The sequence below is a fragment of the Zalophus californianus genome, chromosome 5, assembly GCF_009762305.2.
Source record: "Zalophus californianus isolate mZalCal1 chromosome 5, mZalCal1.pri.v2, whole genome shotgun sequence".
Taxonomy (NCBI): domain Eukaryota; kingdom Metazoa; phylum Chordata; class Mammalia; order Carnivora; family Otariidae; genus Zalophus; species Zalophus californianus.
The window spans coordinates 41,021,861-41,047,646 of record NC_045599.1 but is presented as its reverse complement, the minus strand read 5'-3'; the positions used below and the strand labels follow the sequence as shown (position 1 = coordinate 41,047,646).

Genomic DNA, 25,786 nt, shown 5'->3' with positions numbered 1-25,786 from the left:
TTTTCTGTATATTAAAACCTCACCCTGATTAGAGCCAGCTATTTATGCCCCTGTAAGAAAGTCCTGCTATTGAAAATTTTATACGCTTGTCTTGTTTTAATTATTTCTTATTCATTTTGTTGGCATTTAAACTGCTCTCAATCTTTCCACTTTTAAAACTCAAGTTAGGAAGGAACTACATAATAAATAAAAACTGCAACTACCACTCCCTTAGTCACATCTCCACTCCTCCAGGTCTTTCTTCATGTTATCCTTGTGAGCTTTATCTCCCACTACACAATGGTGAGCACCCAACATTTTAATTCACACCAAACAACTTCCCTTCTCCATACTGTGAACTTCAAATATTTTCTACATTCGTATACACCGTTAGTTAAGTATGGCATTCCCTACTTTCCTATTTTTCCTATCAAAATTCTTTTCACTCTTCAAAACCCCAGTTCAAAGGCTACCTCCTCTATGAAGTCTCTTCAGACCTCTAGTCATAATCAATCCTTCCTCCACATTCCCACTCTCTTTATTTCTTTCCATGTGTTTCTCTACCACTAGTTAAGAATTTTGAGAGCAGAGTTGCTATGGCAAGAAGCATGGCTATTTAAAACAAAAAACTGGAACAAAAGACATCCAAAATGACATAAACTGCCACTTCAAACTATCACTAGACAAATTAAAGCATTATCTTGTGGTCTTCATAAATTGTGTCTTATCTAACTGTATAATATCTTAATACAGGGCAGTTAAAGGATCGCAAAACTCCTAAAGCCATGTGCAAAATTATGTATGAGCAATTATCCATATTTTCATCAAATTCTAAAGATGCGTGTGATTCAAGAAGTTAAAACTATTTAGGTCACACTTTACAGAACATGAAAAGTGATCAATTCTATATTATAAGCAATTAATAGTCAATTTCAAAAACAAATTACTAGCTATGAAAGCTCTGAGAAAAAGTTATCATAGAGACTGAAACTAAAATATTACATTAACAATAAGGGAAAGAAGTTACATTCGTGGGTCTATGAATTTCCAAGATTGTATGTAATACAATGGTAATTTTTTAAAGTATTAACATTCAATCAAGAGTTCTGATCAGAAGTTTAATGTGTTTTTCAACCTAAACATAGGGACTTAACAATGTATAGTAAAATGTCTCAGTGATGGTTTTCTCATTTAAAAACCCTTTATTCAGAGATAACAGGCTTCCAGTTACAGAATGAGTAAGTCATACAGATAAAAGATACATCAAAGAAAATATAGTCATTAGTATTGTTAATAACACTGTATGGTGACAGATGGTAGCTACACTTGTGGTGAGCATAGCACAACCTATAGAGTTGTGCAATAGCTATGCTGTATACCCGAAACTAATATAACATTGTGTCAACCACACTTCAATTTTTTTTAAAAAAGATGAAAAAAGGGGCGCCTGGGTGGCTCAGTCATTAAGTGTCTGCCTTCGGCTCAGGTCATGGTCCCAGGGTCCTGGGATTGAGCCCCGCATTGGGCTTCCTGCTGAGCAGGAAGTCTGCTTCTCCCTCTCCCACTCCCCCTGCTTGTGTCCCTCTCACTGTGTCTCTCTCTGTCAAATAAATAAAACCTTTAAAGAAGAAAAAAAGCCTCTTCAATTAATGTAAAACTTAAACAAGATATATGAATATACTTTCTGAATTTGAAAATTTAAAAATAGCTAATTAATTTAAAACATTTCTCAGGGTGCCTGGGTGGCTCACTAGGTTAAGCATCTGACTCTTGATTTCAGCTCAGGTCATGATCTCAGGGTTTTGAGATGGAGCACCACACGGGCTCCCTGCTCAGCAGGGAGTCTGCTTCTCCTCTCTGCCCCTCCCCCGGCACATGTGCGCCCCATGGCTCTCTCTCCCTCTCTCAAATAAATAAATCTTGAAAAATAGATATATCTATAGATCCACATCTGTATTAACTGAATCTAAACAAGAAATTAAGTTTTCCAAGTACCGAAATACCACACAACAACCTTTAGTGTCTCCAATGAATAAAAATACCTAGAAATAAAGTTTTTCAATTAACATCTTAAATTCAAGATTAAGTGTTACATGTATTTAAAACTACCAATTAATGTAATGTATGGTGATTAACATAACAATAAAAAATTAAAAAAATAAAACTACCAATTAGCCCTAACTTATGCATTATAAAAGAAATAAGTGGTCATATGGATTTTTAAATAAATTGGAGGTTCTAATATTTATGGCACTAAATTAAAATATAAAGCAGAATACTATCAGCATTTTATTATCAAATTTAAAAATGGACTATAGGAAGGTGTCTTGCTATATCATTATCTGCCAAATCAAATACTGGTTGTTCTAAAAATAAAAAGTTCCAAGCTTGGGGAAATAACCTCGGAATACTAATAGGCTAACAGAAATGCTTCCAAATTGCCTTTTCTTGAGAAATAAAAGCTTAAAAAAGAGATTGTTCTCACCCAGATCTCTGAAGCTTTTACAAACATTCTTCCTATGCCAATTGTTGGATATCAATAATCATAAACACATTAAGAAGTAGCTCTGTAAAGCAACTATCTTTAACCAATCTATTAAACCCATCTATTTATCAATTTAACTATTTCCTACTATCCCAGAAAAGGAAAAAGCAAAAAGAAAACTGTTAATTGAAAAAATTATAAACTCATTATTCCAAAGTCTATTGTGTGGTGATTTATAACAGATTTAACTTTGCACTAAACCGTCATAATAATGTCTATTCTTTCCACCATTCAAGTTGATAAGATTAAGGAAAGACAGGGCGCTTGGGTGGCTCAGTCGTTAAGTGTCTGCCTTTGGCTCAGGTCATGATCCCAGGCTCCTGGGATCAAGTCCCACATCGGGCTCCCTCCTCGGCAAGAAGCCTGCTCTCCCTCTCCCACTCCCGCTGCTTGTGTTCCTGCTCTCGCTATCTCTCTGTCAAATAAATAAATAAAATCTTTTAAAAAAAAAGATTAAGGAAAGACAAAGATACTTACCTCTGTTTCCCATACTCCTTCCAGAGGCAAATCCACTTCTCATGAAATGATCTCTTCGAGAAGGTCCATCATCCATTTCTAAATCAAGTAACAATTTGAAGCAAGTCAAAGTAAGTATCTTGGTGGTACACAAACTTTAAACCTGGCCACCCCACACAACTAAGGAAGAATTCTATAAGTCATTAAGAAAGACAAACAGCCTAGCAGCCTACCTAATGTAGTTCTCCAAAAGAAAAATAAATGGTGACTAAATCTTACTCAGTTAAACAAAATGGAAATCAAAGGAAGGAGATAGCTTTTTTCAACCATATGATTGACTGGAAAACAGTTTAAGTTTGCTAATACCAAAAACCACTGAGGACATAGGGAAACAAGCACAAATCATATACTATAGTAAAGCCACAAACTAGATATTGATCCTACCTTTAAGAGAATATACTTTTTGAAAGTATATTAATTTCTCCTCTGGGTAAACAAACCAAATTGTCACAAAGAAACTAAATCAGTACTTAAATCTCTGTATCATGCCTAGATATAGTTTTATAGGTACCAAACTCTAAAAGAACAAATCATTTCAGTGACATATAACCCTCCCAGAAACAGAAAGAGAACTATTCCCCAATTCATTCCACCAAGTCAACCTAATTTTGGACATGTCAAGGACAGAAGAAAATCTCCCTTACTCACAAGGACATGTAAAACCTCCATAACAATTATTAGGAAAACAAAACCAACAGGAAACTGAATAGATAAAAAACATTATGACCAACTGGGGTTTATTCCAGTATGCAAGGGTATCTTAACATCACATCTTTAAAAGGTAATTAACATTAACATATTAAAAAGAAAAAAACTGGGGCGCCTGGTGGCTCAGTCGGTTAAGCGGCTGCCTTCGGCTCAGGTCATGATCCCAGGGTCCTGGGATCGAGCCCCATGTCCGGCTCCCTGCTCAGCAGAGAGCCTGCTTCTCCCTCTCCCTCTGCCTGCCACTCTGCCTACTTGTGTTCTCTATCTCTCTGTCAAATAAATAAATCTTTAAAAAAAAAAAAGAAAAAAACTACCTCCACAGATAAAAGTACATGAAATAACTCAACATGATCTATGACTTAAAAACTTATAATTAGGAGGGAGGAGTAAGAGACCTGGATTTCGTCTGGTCCCAGGAATTCAGCTGGGTGGGGATCAAACCATTCTTAACACCTACGAACTCAACAGGAGATCAAAGAAAAGAATAGCAACAACTCCGAACAGAAAAGCGACCACTTTCTGGAAGGTAGGACGTGCAGAGAAGTGAATCCGAGGCGATATTCGGAAGGATAGACAGCGGGGAGGGGGCCTCCATGGGCCGCTACTGGCAAGTGATAGAGCAGCGGAGCTCAAAATCAGAACTTTTAGAAGTCTGCTCCGCTGAGGGACGTCGCTCCAGTGGCTGGGGGGGTGGGGGGTGTGGGGTGGGGGTGGAACCCTCGCTGGGACAGTGTGGTCTCAGGATCCTTGGGGTCACAGAAAGACCAGGTGTGCCTGAGTGCAGCAGAGCTCCTAGGTATTGGAGCGGGGAAGCCAGCTGCAGAGATGGAGCCGAGGAGCGGGCTCTCAGCTCAGGGTGGCCATAAACCGTGATCCACGGCACAGTTGGTCCACTGCTCTTCCAAGCAGGGACCCAACAAGTGGCAGATCCGGGAAACCCCCCTTCCTCCTGGGGGAGGAGCAGTGCAGGAGCACACTGCAGGGATCTGCTGGGTTTGGAGACTCCACACGGGGTCATGTGCCAGAGACAGAAACGCTCGGTCACAGGCTGGGTGAGCATGGAGTGCAATGGAGACAGGGGAGATGAGAGCGATTGACTGCTTTTCTCTGGGGCTCACTAAGGAGTGGGGCCCCAACGTCTCGGCTCCTCTGGGGCAGAGACTGGGAGGCCGCCATTTTCATTCTCGTCCACCAGGCTGTAGGGAAAGCTTTCAGGAACAAAAGCTACCAAAAGCAAACCCCCTGAGCAGATTACTTAGCCTGGCCCTTGACAAGAGCAGGGCAATCCCACCTCTGACAAAGACATTTGAGAATCTCTGCAACAGGCCCCTCCCCCAGAAGATCAGCAAGAACAGCCAGCTAAGACCAAGTTTACCGATCAATGAGAACAGCAAAACTCCAGACCTAGGGGAATACAGCACATAGAGTTCAGGGCTTTTCCCCCATGATTCTTAGTCTTTCAAAGTTAATTTTTAAAATTTTCTTTATTTTTTTCCATTTCTATTTTTTTAGTTGAATTTTTCTTCTTCCCTTTTTCAACCAACATCAATTCGTTTTTTAAAATCTTTTTTAATTTTCATTTTTACAGTCATTTTATCCCTTCATGGTATTTAACCTTATTTTTTGTGTATATATGTTTTCCTTTCTTTAAAATTTGGGGATACAGTTTCTTCTAACAGACCAAAATATATCCTAAATCTAGTGTATGACGTTGTCCTAGTCTCCCACCTGTCCACATTCTTTTTTTTATTTTTTTCATTCTTTTTTCAACCAACTTATCAATTCGTTTTTAAAAATCTTTTTTAATTTTCACCTTTACTAAAGTCATATTCCATCCCTTCATTGTATTTACCCTTATTTTTGTACATATATAAGTTTTTAATTCTTTAAAATTTTGGGAGGCAATTTCTTCTAACAGAACGAAATATACCCAAAATCTAGTGGTGGCTCTATTCTATTCACCAGCCTGATTTCTTTTTCCCTTTCTTTTCCCCCAGTTTCGGGTCTGTTCTGATTTGTTTAGTGTATATTTTTCTGGGGTCATTGTTACCATGTTAGCATTTTTTCTCTCACTCTATCCTCCTCTGGACAAGATGGCAAGACAGAAAAACTCACCTCAAAAAAAAGAACAAGAGGCAGTACTGACTGCCAGGGATCTAATCAATACAGACAGTAAGATGTCAGAACTAGAGCTCAGAATGACGATTATAAAGATACTAGCTGGGCTTGAAAAAAGCATGGAAGATACTAGAGAATTCCTTTCTGGAGAAATAAAAGAACTAAAATCTAAGCAAGTCGAGATCAAAAAGGCTATTAATGAAGTGCAATAAAAAATGGAGGCTCTAAATGCTACAATAAGTGAGGCAGAAGAGAATTAGTGATATAGATGACAAAATGATGCAGAATAAAGAAGCTGAGAAAAAGAGAGATAAACAACTACTGGATCACGAGGGCAGAATCTGAGAGATAAGTGATACCATAGGACAAAACAATATTAGAATAATTGGGATCCCAGAAGAAGAAGAAAGAGAGAGAGGGCAGAAGGTATATTGGAGCAAATTACAGCACAGAACTTCTCTAATTTGGGGAAAGAAAGAGGCATCAAAATCCAGGAGGCACAGAGAATCCTCCTCATAATCAATAAAAATAGGTCAACACCCCAACATCTATCTAATAGTAAAACTCACAAGTCTCAGAGACTAAGAGAAAATCCTGAAAGCGGCTTGGGACAAGAGGTCTGTAACCTACAACAGCAGAAAGATTAGACTGGCAGCAGACCTATTCACAGACACCTGGCAGGCCAGAAAAGACTGGCATGATATATTCAGAGCACTAAACAAGAAAGAAATGCAGCCAAGAATACCATATCCAGCTAGGCTGCCACTGAAAATAGAAGGAGAGATAAAAAGCTTCCAGGACAAACAAAAACTAAAAGAATTTGTGAACACCAAACCAGCCCTATGAGAACTATTGAAAGGGGTCCTCTAAGCAAAGAGAGAGCCTAAAATCAACATAGACCAGAAAGGAACACAGACAATATACAATAACAGTCACCTTACAGGCAATACAATGGCACTAAATTCATATCTTTCAATAGTTACCCTGAATGTAAATGGGCTAAATGCCCCAATCAAAAGACACAGGCTATCAGATTGGATAAAAAAACAAGACCCATCGATATGCTGCCTGCAAGAGACTTGTTTTAGACCCAAAGACACTTCCACATTGAAAGTGAAGGGGTGGAAACCCATTTACCATGCTAATGGACATCAAAAGAAAGCTGGGTGACAATTCTTATATCAGACAAATTAGATTTAAAACCAAAGACTATAACAAGAGATGAGGAAGGACACTACATCATACTTAAAGGGTCTATCCAACAAGAAGATCTAACAATTGTAAATATTTGTGCCCCTAACATGGGAGCAGCCAATTATATAAGCCAATTAATAACAAAATCAAAGAAACACATCGACAATAATACAATAATAGTAAGGGACTTTAACACCCCCTCACTGAAATGGACAGATCTAAGCAAAAGATCAACAAGGAAATAAAGGCTTTAAATGACACACTGGACCAGATGCACTTCACAGATATATTCAGAACATTCCATCCCAAAGCAATAGAATACACATTCTTCTCTAGTGCCCATGGAATATTCTCCAGAATAGATCACATTCTGGGTCACAAATCAGGTCTCAACCGGTACCAAAAGATTGGGATCATTCCCTGCATATTTTCAGACCACAATGCTTGGAAACTAGAACTCAATCACAAGAGGAAAGTTAGAAAGAACTCAAATACATGGAGGCTAAAAAACATCCTACTAAAGAATGAATGGGTCAACCAGGAAATTAAAGAAGAATTTAAAAAATTCATGGAAACCAATGAAAATGAAAACACAACTGTTTAAAATCTTTGGGATACAGCAAAGGCGGTCCTAAGAGGAAAGTATATAGCAATACAAGCATTTCTCAAGAAATAAGAAAGGTCTCAAATACATAACCTAACCCTACACCTAAGGGAGCTGGAGAAAGAACAGCAAATAAAGCCTAAACCCAGCAGGAGAAGAGAAATAATAAAGATCAGAGCAGAAATCAATGAAACACAAACCAAAAGAACAGAACAGATCAACAAAACTAGAGCTGGTTCTTTGAAAGTATTAATAAGATTTACAAACCCCTGGCCAAACTTATCAAAAAGAAAAGAGAAATGACCCAAATAAATAAAATCATGAATGAAAGAGGAGAGATCACAACTAACACCAAAGAAATACAAACAATTATAAGAACATAGTATGAGCAACTATATGCCTGCAAATTACATAATCTGGAAGCATGGATGCATTCCTAGAGATGTATAAACTACCAAAACTGAACCAGGAAGAAATAGAAAACCTGAACAGACCCATAACCAGTAAGAAAATTGAAGCAGTAATCAAAAATCTCAGAACAAGAGCCCAGGGCCAGATGGCTTCCCAGGGAATTCTACCAAACATTTAAAAAAGAATTAATACCTATTCTTCTGAAACTGTTCCAAAAAATAGAAATGGAAGGAAAACTTCCAAACTCACTTTATGAGGCCAGCATCACCTTGACCCCAAAACCAGACAAAGACCCCATCATAAAGGAGAACTACAGATGGATAACCCTGATGAACATGGATGCAAAAATTCTCACCAAAATACTAGCCAATAGGATCTAACAGTACATTAAGAGGATTATTCACCATGACCAAATGCGATTTATTCCTGGGCTGCAAGGTTGGTTCAACATCTGCAAATCAATGTGACACAATACATTACTAAAAGAACAAGAACCATATGATCCTCTCAGTACATTCAGAAAAAGCAGTTGACAAAGTACAGCATCCTTTCTTGTTTAAAACTCTTCACAGTGTAGGGATAGAGGGCACATACCTCAGTATCATAAAGCCATCTATGAAAAACCCACAGCGAATATCATACTCAATGGGGAAAAACTGAGAGCTTTTCCCCTAAGGTCAGGAACACAGCAGGGATGTCCACTATCATCACTGCTATTCAACACAGTACTAGAAGTCTTAGCCTCAGCAATCAGACAACCCAAAGAAATAAAAGGCATCTGAATTAGCAAAGAAGAAGTCAAACTCTCACTTTTTGCAGATGATATGATACTTTATGTGGAAAACCCAAAAGACTCCACCCCAAAACTGCTAGAACTCATACAGAAATTCAGTAAAGTGGCAGGATATAAAATAAATGCACAGAAATCAGTTGCATTTCTATACACCAACGACAAGACAGAAGAAAGAGAAATTAAGGAGTCGATCCCATTTACAATTGCACCCAAAACCATAAGATACCTAGGAATAAATCTAACCAAAGAGGCAAAGGATCTGTACTCAGAAAAATATAGAATACTCATGAAAGAAACTGAGGAAGACACAAAGAAATGGAAAAACGTTCCATGCTCATGGATTGGAAAAACAAATATTGTGAAGATGTCAATGCTACCTAGAGCAATCGACACATTTAATGCAATCCCTATCAAAATACCAACCACTTTTTTCAAAGAAAGGAACAAATAATCCTAAAATTTGTATGGAACCAGAAAAGACCCCGAATAGCCAGAGGATGTTGAAAAAGAAAAGCGAAGCTGGTGGCATCACAATTCCGGACTTCCAGCTCTATTACAAAGCTGTCATCCTCAAGACAGTATGGTACTGGCACAAAAAGAGACACAGAGATCAATGAAACAGAATAGAGATCCCAGAAATGGACCCTCAACTCTATGGTCCACTAATCCTCAACAAAGCAGAAAACAATGTCCAATGGAAAAAAGACAGTCTCTTCAACAAATGGTGTTGGGAAAATTGGACAGCCACATGCAGAAGAATGAAACTGGAGCACTTCCTTACACCACACACAAAAATAGAGTCAAAATGGATGAAAGACCTAAATGAGAGACAGGAATCCATCAAAATCCTTGAGGAGAACACAGGCATCAACCTCTACGACCTTGGCCACAGCAAGTTCTTGTGAGAAACGTCTCCAAAGGCAAGGGAAGCAAGGGCAAAAATGAACTATTGGGACTTCATCAAGATAAAAAGCTTTTGCACAACAAAGGAAACAGTAAAAAAAACCAAAAGACAACAACAACAAATGGGAGAAGATATTTGCAAATGACATATCAGATTAAGGGTTTGTATCCAAAATCTATAAAGAACTTATCAAACTCAATCCCCAAAGAACAAATAATCCAATCAAGAAATGGGCAGAAGACATGAACAGACATTTCTGCAAAGAAGACATCTGAATGTCCAACAGACACATGAAAAAGTGCTCAACAATCACTCGGCATCAGGGAAATACAAATCAAAACCTCACACCAGTCAGAACAGCTAAAATTTACAGGTCAGGAAATGACAGATGTTGGAGAAGATGCAGAGAAAGGGGAACCCTCCTACACTGTTGGTGGGAATGCAAGCTGGTGGAGCCACTCTGGAAAACAGTATGGAGGTTCCTCAAAAAGTTGAAAATAGAGCTCCCATACGACCCAGCAATTGCACTACTGGGTATTTACCCCAAAGATTCAAATGTAGTGATCTGAAGGGGCACCTATACCCCCATGTTTATAGCAGCAATGTCCACAATAGCCAAACTATGGAAAGAGCCTAGATGTCCATCAACAGATGAATGGATAAAGAAGATGTGGTATATGTATACAATGAAATATGCAGCCATCAAAAAATGAAATCTTGCCATTTGCAATGACGTGGATGGAACTAGAGGGTATTATGCTAAGCAAAATAAGTCAATCAGAGAAAGACAAGTATCATATGGTCTCACTGATATGAGGAATTTGAGTAACAAGACAGAGGAGCATAGGGGAAGGGAGGGAAAAATGAAACAAGATGAAACCAGAGACGGAGACAAACCATAAGAGACTCTTAATCTCAGGAAACAAACTGAGGGTTGCTGGTGGTGGAGTGGAGGGATGGGGCGGCTGGTGATGGATATTGGGGAGGGTATGTACTATGGTGAGCGCTGTGAATTGTGTAAGACTGTTGAATCACAGACCTGTACCCCTGAAACAAATAATACATTATATGTTAATAAAATTTTTTTTTTTAAAAGTAGCTTAGCTTTTGGTTCTTGTGAGTGAACAGGTTCTTGTGAGTGAACAGTTCTCACAGTGAACAGGAAAGGGAAGGTAACATTACAAGGACAAGGACATAACCAGAAAAATTAGCAATTCTCTAAACACCAACTTCTAATGTTTGCCAGGCTCTCCCCAAATATAAAAGATGAGAACAGCCATGCTTAAGCTGGTTCAAATTTTAAAGCTATGCTGTGTAATACTACCATCCTTAGCCATATGTAGCCATTTAAATTTAAAATTATGTTAATTAAAAATAAGCAAAATCAAAACTTCAATTCCTCAGTTGTGCTGATTAGTCACATTTCATGTGCACCCTGTGGCTATATTAGACAGTGCAATTAAAAAATATTTCCATCCAAATAATGCAATATATGTTAAGAAAAAAAAAAGAAGAAGATAGCAGGAGGGGAAGAATGAAGGGAGTTAAATCGGAGGAGGAGACGAACCATGAGAGATGATGGACCCTGAAAAACACACTGAGGGTTCTAGCGGGGCGGGGGGTGGGGGATGGGTTAGCCTGGTGATGGGTATTAAAGAGGGCACATTCTGTGTGGAGCACTGGGTGTTATGCACAAACAATGAATCATGGAACACTACATCAAAAACTAATGATGTAATGTATGGTGATTAAAAATTTAAAGATTAAAAAAATATATATTTCCATCATTGCAGAGAGTTCTAGTGAACAGCACTGGTCTAAGATTGGTAGTTCCCAAGCTGTGGCACAAAGATATCAATAGAAAAAGAAGTAAGGTGTTCAGTCATGTTTCCATCTTGAATCAACACATAAAGCTGACTTCAGTACAGTGGTACTCAAATACTTAAGAAAGTAACATATATAAGACACTGCAAGCTCTTAAGAGTCAACAGGAATTGTTTTACCCTCAAGTAACAGACTAAAATATCCTTTACTCAACTAACTGAAATTCCTGTATATGTTTCCCAGGATTTCCTCTATCTTTTGACATTTATATTACTTCACCATTACTGATTTTTTTCCTCTCTCTTCATCTGCTGTAATTTCAAGTAACTCTTCATCTAACCCACATTGCACTTAAGATCCACATGATACATGTCCATTTGGTTACTACAGTATCTAGATCCACACTTCTCCCAAATTCTATGACAAAAACCCAATTACTAAGTTGGAAGGCCAAAAATTAAAATTACCATAGAAATAAGTGTGGGGGAGGCAAGAGGATAAATGATTTCCTAATAAGAGCATGGAATCTTGTATTCTGAAACCTCCCTCAAGTCAAGCAAATTTAATTAAACAGGTACGAGCTATACAGTATTATGCCTATTAGTAAAGAAAGGGTCAAGAGTATAAAAGCTTTGTAAGCACTGTAACTGCTTAACTAAAACGCCTATGATGCTGTTATCATGCAAGCCTTAGCCACACTTGGAATTGAGAATGAAAACCTGATATAGTTATATTCCTATACGGCTTCATCTATTTTAATAAATTTTCAACCATGTCTGGAGAGAAAAGCAAATTCTCATTATATGTAGTTTCTTTCTCCAACAGTTATATTACCTGTTTGGCCAAATAAAGTACAATAGATCTAATCAAACAACACAGAGTACTGTCTCCTTCAACAAAAGCATTCTACATTGGTATACAGCTTTATACTTTACAAAATGACTTTACACCTCATTTGATCTTTATCCTTGTCAACCCTGTTAGGAATCAGGGTAGGTGTTGCCAAGTTTGTTTTTAGAAAAAGATGAAATTAAGTAAAAATCCCAACATAACAGAACCTATAGGTGCTAGGTCTAGAAGGCAGGATTTCCATCTCAAAACTGTGCTCATCTATACCCATTCCAAAAACAATTTAAATTATGTGAACTTACAGGAGACATAAAAAAAAAATAGAGTAAGCTAACACCCAAAGAGAAAAACTTAAGATCCAAGTAGTTTATTACCATCAATTCAAGATAGCTAATTGTTACTAGATGTGTGCAAGAAAATTATCATTTGAGGACCACAGATACCAGGTATAATGCTACATTAGGCCTTTATATATATTAACTAGCTTATTTAACACATATAAACATAAAAGGTATTATCCTCATTTTAAAAATGAGAAAACACATAGTTTGGAGAACCTAGGCAAATTCACCAAGGTCATCCGGCCAGTATGAAGCCTAGACTTCAATTTGAACCCAATTAACAGACTTAAACACCTATTTATTGAAGACCTGTACACACTCTCTACAGTAAATCTGTGAGAAGCACCTTGCCATCTCCAGATGGTAAATCAGAGGATAAAGTTAAAAATAATTTTGGAAAAGACCCCATTAGCCATTCAAATTTGAAAAGTAAAACAGAGGACAGATACAAATATTTTTAGGAGTTACAGAAAACAGCATGCAAAATTTTTAAAAAGCTCAAGGTAGAGTGTAAAAATGATGGTCCAAAAATAGAAGGTTCTAATAAAGAATTAACCCATCTTGTCTTTTTTGCTATTAGCATACAGTCAAGAGGAAATAGGCAAATTACTCCCTTTTAGTTAATTTTTTTAAATCGTTTTAGGGATTGCTGCTCTCACTTTCATGAATTTAATGATACACCATCACTGAATTTTATCAGGTTCAAGTCCCATCATAATAAACACACAGTAAGAGAAATATCAAAGAAGTCCATGATACTAATAAATGATGAAGTATAGTTATTTTTCTTTAGTGCTCTGAAGCCTATCAAAACAAATCAAAAGAAATAAAAATAAACTCCTCTTAAAATGAAATTAATGAAAGCAATTCCCACTAAATGACCAAAGAATATGTCCCACATATAATCACATTTGGACCAGATCCAGGAAGGAGGAGCAAATTTTGAACGACTTAAAAAAAATCCACATATTTAACCCCCAAGCAAAAGAACAAAGAACTATGGTACTTCACTATGAGCCCTAGTCCTCCTGTAATCTTCCATCCTTCCTCCAGAGTGATCCGCTTAACCCAAAGTGAAAGGGAAGATGAAAAAGACTTGGTGGCAAAAGTTCTGAAACAACTTCTCAGTATTTAGGGCTGCCAGCTGTCCTAACTTCTAGTCCCCTTCATTATCCCAAGTAGCTCAAAGACTAAACTTTATAAATCATCAATGTTCAGTCTTCCAGAGATAATGTAATTATGAAAGTAACGTGCACAAGAATTGTCTGGGAATCTTGTTAAAATGTAGACTGTCATGCAGTAGTTCTGGGTGGACCATTAGACTCTGCATTTTTTTTTTTAAGATTTTTTTTTCATTTGAAAGAGAGCGAGCCCGCACAAGCGAGGGGCAGGGCCCGAGGGGCAGAGGAGAGGGAGGAGAAGCAGACTCCCCGCTGAGCAGGAAGCTGGGCACAGTGCTCTATCCCATGATCCTGAGATCATAACCCAAGCCAAAGTCAGATGCTCAACCAAATGAGCCACCCAGGCACCCCAGACTCTGCATTTCTAGGAAATTCACAGGTGACATCAATGCTACTTGTCTGTCAACCGCATTCCAAGTAACAATGTTCTAAAACATCCAAACAATAAATTCTCACAGAAATTTCACACTCTTTACAAGATGTCTACTAATCTGCTCTTCATTCACTAGATGAAGCCCTTTACCTTAAAAAGGGTTCCATCTTTTTGCCTTAACCCATACCTGATGATGAAGCTCGAGTCCTGTTAAAAGTGTCTCCATTTGCTCCAGAAGAATACCTATCCTGTAAGAGGGAAGAAAAGGTTCATTTTCTATTTTGAAAATAAAAATGCATCATCATAAATAGTAGAAAATTTTAATAACTGGGCTTTGTTCCAAACAAAACAAAGCAGACTGTAAGATTTCCAGGTCACTCATTACTTTATTAATTATTCCAAAATCTCTTCACTTTAACACTGAATGCATAGCATTTTTTTTTGAAGATTTTATTTATTTATTTGACAGAGAGAGAGACAGCAAAAGAAGGAACACAAGCAAGGGGAGTGGCAGAGGGAGAAGCAGGCATCCCACTGAACAGGGAGCCCAGGACCCTGGGATGTTGACCTGAGCAGAAGGCAGACACTTAATGACTGAGCCACCCAGGCGCCCCAAATGCATAGCATATTAACATATCACTTAAAACAGCGATTAGCAAACTAGAGCCATGAGCCAAATCTGGTGGGCCACCAGTTTTCATAAAGTTTTACTGGAACATAGCCACCTTCGTTCATCTAGGCATGTCTATAGCTGCTTTTCCACCACAACAGCCAAGTTGCAACAGAGATCATTAAGCCTGCAAAGACTAAAATATTTACTATCTAGCCCTTTATGGGAAGAGTCTGCTGACATCTGACTTAAAAGTCTACCCACCCATATACTTGAAAAGTATAATTATTATTATGATATAAATAAAATCTGACCAAAGTAACACTGAATAAATCAATGCCTTCCAATATACAATATATTTTTTAAAGTTCAGTATTTCACCGTATACTCAATAATACCACACAGAATAAAATAGAACACAGAAAGAGATTAAGAGGTAACATTTTCTACAGCAAAGTACTACAGGATTTTATTGTTAACACTTCAGTTGTGGGATATGCAGGTGGCTGAGTCGGTTAAGTGTCTGCCTTCGGCTCAGGTCATGATCCCAGGGTCCTGAGATCGAGGCCCACATCGGGCTCTCTGCTCAGCAGGAGCCTGCTTGTCTCTCTCTTCCCTGCTTGTGCTCTCTCTCGCTATCTCTGTCACTATCTGTCTCTGTCTCTCAAATAAATAAAAATAAAATCTTTAAAAACAAAAACAAGGTGCGCCTGTGTGGCTCAGCCGTTAAGCGTCTGCCTTCGGCTCAGGTCATGATCCCAGGGTCCTGGGATCAAGCCCCACATTGGGCTCCCTGCTCAGCGGGGAGTCTGCCTCTCCCTCTCCCACTCCCCCTGCTTGTGTTCCTGCTCTCGTGAACTGTCAAATAAATAAATAAAATCTTAAAAAAAAAAAAAAAAGAAAACACTTCAGTTGTATTGAAGCACCTGGGCAGCTCAACTATTAGTATTAGTTGGTTAAGTGTCTGCCTTCAGCTCAGGTCACCATCTCAAGGTCTCAAGGTCCTGGGATCGAGTCCCGCATTGGGCTCCCCCTTTGGCAGGGAGTCTGCGTCTCCCTCTCCTGCCCCCCCCACACTTGTCCTCATGTGCACGCACTCTCTGTCCCAAATAAATAAAATCTTTTTTAAAGAAACTTCCATTGTGTTTATATAAAGGGAAACAAATTAATGTGTTCATGGTTTTTAAAAAGTTCGTTCTAAAAATAAAGAAAACATCACTGATGCACTAAAAACAATATACCTATATATACATATACATTCCAAGTACAGTATAAATACAAAGAAGTGGCTCATGTCAGTTACAGAATATTCACAATTAATTTTAATCAAACTTGTCACAGCAACAGTTGGAGACTGTTGCTGATGCTCTCAAATACTGGCTGTCCCATTTTCCCTACCTTAGTCTCCAAAAAATGTATTTGCTATTAATGCATATGTATTACATTTGCAGTGGCATATTTGCATTTCTGTGGGGCTCAGAAAATTCAACTTTTGTTATTAAATCAACAGCTAAATGTCAAATTAATCTGGGAATCTTTCAACATTTTTCAGGTATCTCTGTGTTAACAACAACTTGAATAACTTTTTTTTCTCACTTGGAACTCCTAGGGTGCCCTTATCATCATTGACTTAATTTCCCCTCACATAAGCTTCATCTACTTAGGACAAAACTTACAGAACAGAACACCCAAATTCTTGCACATGAAAAGCAGAATTCAATAATTTAAAAATGACAGGTGACCTCCAATTTACAGATGATATCTTAATTAAATGACATTAGAATAGTCACATTCCTTCAAATGAGTTCCTTTAAATAAACCAAAAGCTAGAGGTAGTGCACTAGTCATACTTATTTTCTAAAATTTCTTTCACAAAACACTAAATGACTTTAAAAACCACTTCTGTAAAGCTCAAGAGTCATCCAATTATTTTCTGAGTTATTAAGAACAGAAAGGCAATACACCATCATTGAAATGCCTGGGGCTTTTGGTAATTACTACAGTAAAAAGTTCCAATTTATGATTACCATTTAAAACAAATATCCTGTGAGATAATTAGGTTTTTAAGAACCTGACTGTGATGAACTAGAAAGTCAGAGTACAAGACATAGCATGTTTAAAAAATTTTTTTTAAATAAATAAAACAATTAAGAAGAGTGATCCAGTTTTCCTTCTTTAAAGTGAAATTCTGAAGACTTTTTTTTCTTTTCTAGTGGCCAAAGTATTATTGGATGAAGAGAATCTAAAAAAGGGCTGGTTTAAGCATTATAAAACTAATAAGGGTAATGAGGCACTTTAGCATTCAAGAACTTAAAAACTATTAGTATTAGATAATCTTCAAGCTGTGGAATTTAAAATCCCACATACACAGAATTTAAAAATTTCAAGGCAAATTTTGAAATAAAACATCATTAAAAAACCTTAACCTTTTTCATTACCTTAAGAATAAATTAACTTCATATTCCCCTTGGCTACTATACCCATTTCTCTACCTCTCTTAAAGCAAAATGTCAACAGTTGCTGCCTCCACTTCCTTATACCCCATTTTTTGTTTAAGCCACTCAAGTCGGGAGTACCCAGGGTAAATCTCTTTAAGTCTGTTTTACACCATGCAACTTCACCCAATCTCAAAGCTTTAAATCCCATTATTATGCAGATAATTACCAAATTTATATCTATAGCCCTGATCCCTCTTCTAGGCAACAAATTCATATAACCTACTGACTGGTATCTTTACTTATGCTTTCATAGGAAACCCAAATTGAACACAACAAACACAACATTCTTTGTTTTGACCCCTCCAAAGCTTGTACATCTGTTGGCTAACTGAACAAAATATAAAAAAATTAATTAATTAAAATAAAATTTGGGGCACATAAAAAGAGAAAAAGCTTGTACATCTTTCATAGATTCTCCATTTCGGCAAAGGGCGCCATCATCCATCTAGTTGCTTAAATTAAAAAAACCTATGGTACAGCATAGGGAATACACTCAATGGTATTGTAATGCCATTACATGGTTACAGATGGTAGCTACACTAATGAGCACACCATAACATACAGACTTGTTAAATCACTACTGTACACCTGAAACTAATATAACATTGTGTTTCAACTATACTTCCTAAAAATAAATAGAATTTAAAAACTTAGCCATCATCCTTGATTACTCTCTTTCACTCCCCATATCCGGTCAAGCCAGTCCTATTAACTCTTAAGTCCACAATTACCTTCAGTCTCCTCTCCCTCTCCTCTTCCCCTCTCTGAGTTCATTTTCTACCACTGTTGTCTTATCTCAGTGTACTTTAGCCATACTATCTATAGTGGGCTGAAATATGGCCACCCAAAAGACATTAAGAACTAAACCCTGAAACTTGTAAATGTTACCTTATTTGGAAAAAGAGTTGTTGCAAATATAATTAAATTTAGGATTCTGAAATGAGGAGATTACTCTGGATCATCTGTGTAGGCTCTAAATGTCACCACAAGTGTCCTTATGAGAGGCAAAAAGAGTTGAGAGAGAGACACACAGGCAGCCATGGGAAGACAGAGTAGAGAGAGATGGAGCCACAAGCCAGAGAATGCCTATAGCTACCAGAATGCTGGAGGAGGTGTATCTCCTAGAGCCTAAGGAAGAGAGCCCTGGTGACACCTAGATTTCTAACTTCTGGCCTTGGAAAACTAATACCTTGTTATGCACTTTATCTATCATGTTCACCACTATCCCCAACACCTAATAGGGCTCAATAAAAATTCATTGGATGATTCAAATAAGCCAAGTTAGAATTTTCAAAATGTTTTACATATAAGGGTTCCCATATGCAGCTACAAAGAATCCATTTGCATTTTGGTGAACACATTTCTTTTGACCTTGTATGTACTCAGTATTTTCAATTCTGGAATATCACTTTTTTTTTTTTAGGTCTTTTGTGTTTTTAAGCCAATGAATACTTCCATCAACATGGTAAGGTTTTGATCTCAAAAACTTGTCAGGTCTGCTATCCAAATGAACGTACAGATGAACAGTTTGTGAACCCTGAAGATGCCTCTTCCCTGTCCAATGTGGGGTCCAATGCAGACAGTTCCATGTTTTCTTTCCCCAGCCCCTTAAAGTTCTTAGCAAATATCTCTTTCATCTTATACCCAGAATCCCCTGAAATGCATCAAGAGTATTTTATCAATTTATACAGAATACCAAGATCTCATTTCCTATTCTAGGTTCCATGTCAAATAAAGCTGAGATAGGTTGTCCAAATAAACAGACCACACAGGTTATGTCAGATAGTGTGCTGCATAAAATTTTAAAAATTTAAATTTCAAACAAAGCATGTCTCCTTCTTTGGTCTGACACAGAAATTAAAGTCCCAAAATACAGACAATATTATCCTATATCCCTTCTTCTGATTGATCAGTCCTAGCTAGGTCAGCCCCATACACAACCCCAGTTGAAGTCTGGTCTTTTTTCCCTTTCTTCAGCAATTGCTACATGAAGACATCTAAAATTACTGCAGCTACTTCAGCACTTCCAGAGCTGAAGAACTCCAACTCCTGAGTCTCACGTATCACACACATACCCAAAGTTCAAGAGAGCTAGCATGTCACAGAAAGAGCAAAGAACCTCAAAATTTAGAGATAACTACCAAAGCCAGGAACAAATGTGACGGCTGCAAGAGCTCACAATCTAGGCCCTAATTTCTATATGTGAGAGCATTTTCCAAATAAAAGTTATTTCCCCAAACAAAAACATTTAACAATCAAAACTCATAGTGAAATCATCTACCCCATATTATGAGAGAAAACTAGAGCAAATGAGGACAGAGTATAGACAGAGAAAAACAGAAAACAAAAGGCTCTCTAGTTTCACCTTCTCTCTGGTGACAATCTATCAGTTGACTAGAATCCATTGGCTGTAAGCTATTAATCTTAATCTTAATCTTAAAAGGATTCAGTTTTCTCTATCTTCCAGACCTGCTCCACCAACATTTCTGCCATCTTTGCAATTTCTTTAGCCTTCTCAGCCTTCTCATACCTTTCTATCACTCTATTCTCAACTCCATTATTTAGATTTTAAAGAGGAGTCAGAGATCTTTCCTCCAAGCTTGCCACCTGGACTTTTATTTGGATGACCATTTTGACTGGCTTCCACAAGTTGCATGTATTTAGCAAGAAACAAGAATTTCTCTGCTTTCTAATAGGACACACAATATCCTCCCACATCTTGGTGGTAATTATAAGCAGAAACTGCTCACAATCTTCCTCAGACTGTAGCATTTCAGCTTCCTTAGTTCTGCCAACTCAATGATGTCCAAGGGCCACATTTTTTCCTGCTACTTCAGAACCATACTACAAATGTGAACAGAGAACACCCAAACTTTATTTTCTTATCTAGACAATTATTATAAACTTTGCTACTACTGCTTAATAAAATTATAATTGTGGGGGCACCTGAGTGGCCAGTCAGTTTAAGCATCTGATTCTTGGTATCAGCTCAGGTCTTATCTCAGGGTCGTGAGTTCAAGCCCTGCATTGAGCTCCACACTGGGCGTGGAGCCTACTTAAAAAAAATTTTTTAATTGTGGATGGACCAATTATCTCAAGCTAGGTTTGCTTTAATCCCAAGAGTATTTGCCTTCTGAAATGTGCCACCAAAAAGGCAGATAGATGAGACAGAAGCAATCACTGTGGAGACTTACTTCTATGGTCATCTAACAAGCAGTATTCATTACACAGCTAGTAAGCAAATCCAGTACCTTGTTATTCACCATACTCATCCCCTCCAACACTCATCTCAAAAAGCTTACATGCAATGTGCCATTGCCTAACAACTGAGATGTATGGACTACATCATTACTAGATTATCAAATTTTCTTAACCTCACATCTTTCACTGTTCCACACCCATGTGGTACACCAACTTCAAAATCTGTATTTGGGAAGTTCCAACAGCTATCAGAACAGTGGCCTATTAGTTCAAAATTATATAAGCATGGGTAAATATTAAATCTCCAAAAAAAGATCCTGAAAAGTACTCAGAAAAGGCTGATCAGATATTGTCTGATATCAATCCAAGACAGTTGCAGAGCCAAGACATTTTAAAAAACAAAAGCCCAGCTGTCTCTTAAAATAGAAATTCAGAACAGCCAATCAAAATGGTATCTTTAAATGAAACTAACCTGAATAAAAGACCTCAGATCTCTCCCACACATACATATCATATATTCATCCTCACTTTCTGCACTTTTTTTATCAACCAAGGCAGACAACAAAGCCATTGATTGCACCATGTTCCTTCAAGTCAACTAGGCCAGATACCTAATTGCATAACCAGCACCAGGAATTAAGTTTGCAGACAATGCAAAAAAATTACAAATTGGCCCCACACAAATGTATTGAGAATCATAAGGTAAAATTAGCATTAACATTCAACTTAGTATTCCTAATATTAAGAAACAAGGTAGGTTACTAAATAGCAAAAATATTTCAAGAAAGGTAAACTGAAAGTTCTGACAGTCAACCATCCCCAATTTCAGACATCCTATGCAATAAACATGCACAACATGCTACAGTCTAGTGTAGTTTTGAAGAATACTTAATGAAGACAAAAATCTCAGACTAAGAAGAAATAAAAATTAGGTGACTGTTAAAGTTCAAGTGAAAAAGTCTGTATCTGTGAATTAAACTTTGTAATATAATAAACCTACTGAGAACCAGGGGTAAAAAGAACCATAAAATATCTTTTGACTGAGTACTTTCTTTCAAAAATGGAATTACCTGATCAAAAATAAGCTGTAGATATTCATGACAACATTACAGTGAAAAGCTAACATCTTAAATTCCCAACAACAGAAAATCAATTATATTATGGTAGATCCATTCCATGAAATATTATGTGACCATAAGAAATTACTTCTAGGAAATTAGTAATAATATGGAATAGTGCTGAAGAGTGAAAAAGCTGGAATCAAAAATACTATTATGTATATCACTGGGGGAAGAAAAGAAGAAAATTTACTAAAAATTTATGAGAGTGTTTGTGCTAATAAGACTGTTAAGTGATTTTTCTCCTCTTTTCCCAATGCTGTAACAGAATTTTATGGTAGGCAGAGGACTATAAAAAAAGTAACACACAAAAGATGTCATTTCTAAAGTAAGTTCCACAAAAGGAAACATGATAAATTCAGATTATTATCTTCGGTATTTTGAAATAAACTTTACATACAGACCAAATCCAGTTAAGACAAATATAGGATTATGTATTTTATACGTTTGTGTGATGTAAGAACTTCCACAAAGACATCACTTGAAATAAAGTGTTTGTCAAAATTCATCAACATAATGCATAAATGCAAACTAGAAATTCTAAAAGAAAGAAAAGAAAATCAACTTTTGGAGACATTTTCAAATAGATTACACTTATGCAAAAACAATCCCTTAAAATTTTAACTTCTAAATAAATATATAAACTTCTAAAATGGAATTTTTTAAAGTCAATCTTCAAGTCAGAACTGAAACCCAAAAACCTACTCCAAGGCCTCTTCTTGTGAATTACAATGTAACTCTCCAAAAGCCACTAAGGAAAAAGATCTGAAGATTTGTACATTTGAAAAGCAAGGTGCTGACACCATCTCAATCAGCCTAACAGATTCATCTTGAAAGATGTATGAAACCAATTTTCAAAATTCAAAGAATCACCCAGCACCAGACTGTATTCTTCAATTTTCAATACAAGTGTCTCTCAGACATATTCAACCACATTTGTACCAGCCTGCTTCCACCCACAGTAAGTCCTAAATCACCGACATTTAAATTGTTAATAATATGACATTTATTTTAATTATCAAATTACCTATTTTATTTTGTTTGAGGCTTAGAGTGCCTCTTCCTCATTGTCCCTAAGATAGTTAATAACTATCAGATGGAGATAAGCACAGCATACTGAAACAGGCTGTAATTTATAACATTCCTGCCACAGTGATTTTTCAACTTCAATAAAATCTGTAGCATTTAACAACCACAAACTTTCAATATTACTACCTTCTCGAATACAGGAACATAAGAAGACATATGAGGTTTGATTATTTCTGCTTCCCAATCTTCATCTCCCATGGTGGCTTCCAGTTCTATTTTTATCTTAAAAAAAAAAAAAAAAACCAACAACACACACACACATTTGGCCTTAGATCAGAATCATATATTTAAAAGCATAAGTTATCATAATTTCACATACACCTCCTGAAACTACTGAACTAGCTGCTGATCTTCCCCAAGTGTTTCCAAAAAGAGGGAAGTTTTGTTTCTTACCTTATACCCACCTTTTTTACCTTTAAAAATGAGTTAAACAACTTAATCATTCTAGTAATCATCATGTCCTTACTGATGCTTAGGGTTTTCCCTAAAACCTGTTCATTGAATTTACCCTCGCCTTCCAAGGGTCCCCAAACAGCTTACTGGATATTAAGGGCAAGGGAAAATTTTCAACTACTACTTAAAGTTTCTCTTCGCACATCTTTGTAAAGACGTTTGGTTTGTTATCTTTGATAGTTTAAGGGAAGAGAGAGAGCTGGGGCCAAGCCTTTTAAGTTTAGCGGGGTAGGGGACATGGGTTAGATGGCCCAAATCCTTCCAACAATGGACAACCAGTTACTCCAAAGAGCGTGCGTACACAAAAAGTACTAGGGCCATTCTTGTTCAAAGAAAAACCTGCACAGGGGCTGGGCAAAAAAAGCTCCTTTGCCTCCTCTGTAGGCCTTGAGTACTTCGGGCGCCCACTCGGCTTTAAGACCTACACAGGCAGGAGAAGGAAAAGCCCCATAGGACGGCCCCAAGCCCCACCTGCCCCATCTATTCTTTGTCTAGCCCAAACTCCCGCCCCTGGGAAGCCCAAGGGGGCAGGTGGAGGCCCGCGCAGGAAAGGGAGGCACCCAGGCCACTCACCTCTCCGCCGCTTGCTCCCCCGGGGCCCTCGCAGGCGCGGACGCCGCTTAAACGGCTGCACGTGCAGGACGCCGTCGACTGCGTCAGGTGCGCAGCTTCAACAACAAATGGCACCAGGCGACGGGCGCCACCAGCCAATCAGCGCTCAGGCAGCCGGCGTCGCCCCGCCCCACCTCCGCCGCGCATTCCCTACTTGCTCGCATTTCAGGTCGCTGTGGTGAGACCCACTGTCTTGTTTCCATAGTGGCCCGTTGGGCCTTTGGGTACAAGGCTGGCCATGAGCCACTTCTCTTTAGATTCTTCGGTGGGGTCTTCAATCTGGAGATGCCCTAGATTTTCTCTGCGCAAGTACTGCAAGCCTCCCTTTTTCTAACACCAAAAATAAAAGGGAAGATGGGCAATGCCCTCCCTCCAACCTGTTGAGCTTTCTCTTTCCTTTTTTCCTACTGCAGTCCCAGGCATTTGGCCCCTCTGGTTCTTCGTTTCTGAGGCGCTTACTTCACATCTGGAGATTTCTGCTGCTTCAACATATAGCCTAGGCCCATGGAGCTGGCAGATTTCCTTTTCCTCCCAGTGACGTCTGGGATGAGGTTCTGTCTCGCTGTTGTAAAGAAAGCCTGTCGTGGAGAGTCAAGGGTCCACGTCCTTGGAAAAGAGATGCCCTCTGATGAAGAAGAAACACGAAAATTGTGCTAGAGTAGGTCGTTCAACAAGGCTTGAAATTGTGGTCCACAGGTTTATATCCCTAGGGATACTAGCCAAACCTAAGAGTGACCAAGGGTCATTTCCACGCTTAATGTTCTCACCAAGCAGATATTCTAGTTTTGCCTCACAAAAAATAAATTTCTCAGTATTTCCCCATTCCACCAAAAAGCCTAACAAAGGGATGCTTTGAATGTATAGTTTCCATTTTTTTATTTTCATCATTTTCTGTTCTCTAAATTTTTGAAGAAATACCTGAATATTTCATTCAGTAATATAAATCCCAACATAATCTGACACTCAGACAGAGAGGATGACACACTTTATGGGTTCAGCTTCATAGTTTTCATCTTTAGAACCACCATTATTGTTTCTGTCTCTTCCACCAAGAATATGTCAATATTTATCTAGTTAGCTCTATTTTCAAGGTGAATTGTTTTTAAAAGATTGTATTTAACAAAGATAAACCCAGATTATATTTTAACATAACTGTCATTTTTAATAATTTCTCTTTTTAAACCAAATTTTCACATCCTACCCTTGAGGAGGCTAGTATCTTAAATCACTACATGTGTATGGGAGAGCCACCAATATTCCCGTTGCTCTGAATTTGTAAAAAGGGGCCCTCTAACGTGTTTTAACTCACTTTGAATTGAATGTGTTGTTTCAAAATTTTTTATGTCATGGGAAAATATTACACAAAAGGAGTAAGATAAGAAATTGCATTGATAGAATGATAACCAAGTAGATTCTTTTTCAGGTACAGAAAACTTGGGAGATATTTTCTAAAATGAACTTTTTTTCAGAATTGAGCTAAAGATAATAACTTTCTTTAATTTGAGCATGGTTGACACACACTGTTACATCAGTTTCAGATACACAACATAGTGATTCAACACATTTATGTATTATGTTCACCACAAGTGTAGCTACCCTCTGTCACCATACATCGCTATATTCCTTATGCTGTACCTTCTATTCCTGTGACATTCATTCCATAGCTGGAAACCTGTATCTCCCCTTCCCCTTCACCCATTTTGCTCATCCCCCCAACTCCTTCCTTTCTGGCAACCATCAGTTTGTTCTCTGTACTTATAGATCTGATTCTGCTTTTTGTCTTTTTTTCCCTTATAGACTCTACATATGAGTGAAATCATATGATACTTGTAATCTGACTTATTTCACTTACCATTATACTCTCT

At 37.7% G+C, this 25,786-nt stretch overlaps 1 protein-coding gene across 1 annotated transcript in view; it reads right to left on the bottom strand.

Annotated features, from left to right (window-relative positions):
* The window catches only part of DDX4 (DEAD-box helicase 4), a 70,715-nt gene extending 46,704 nt beyond the window's left edge, over positions 1 to 24,011 (bottom strand). Inside the window, 4 exon segments of the mRNA XM_035727651.1 lie at positions 3,002 to 3,079; positions 14,528 to 14,588; positions 22,983 to 23,078; positions 23,883 to 24,011. Coding sequence (XP_035583544.1) covers positions 3,002 to 3,079; positions 14,528 to 14,588; positions 22,983 to 23,054 — 211 coding nt within the window. The 5' untranslated portion in view covers positions 23,055 to 23,078; positions 23,883 to 24,011.
* Positions 24,012 to 25,786: the final 1,775 nt, after the last annotated feature.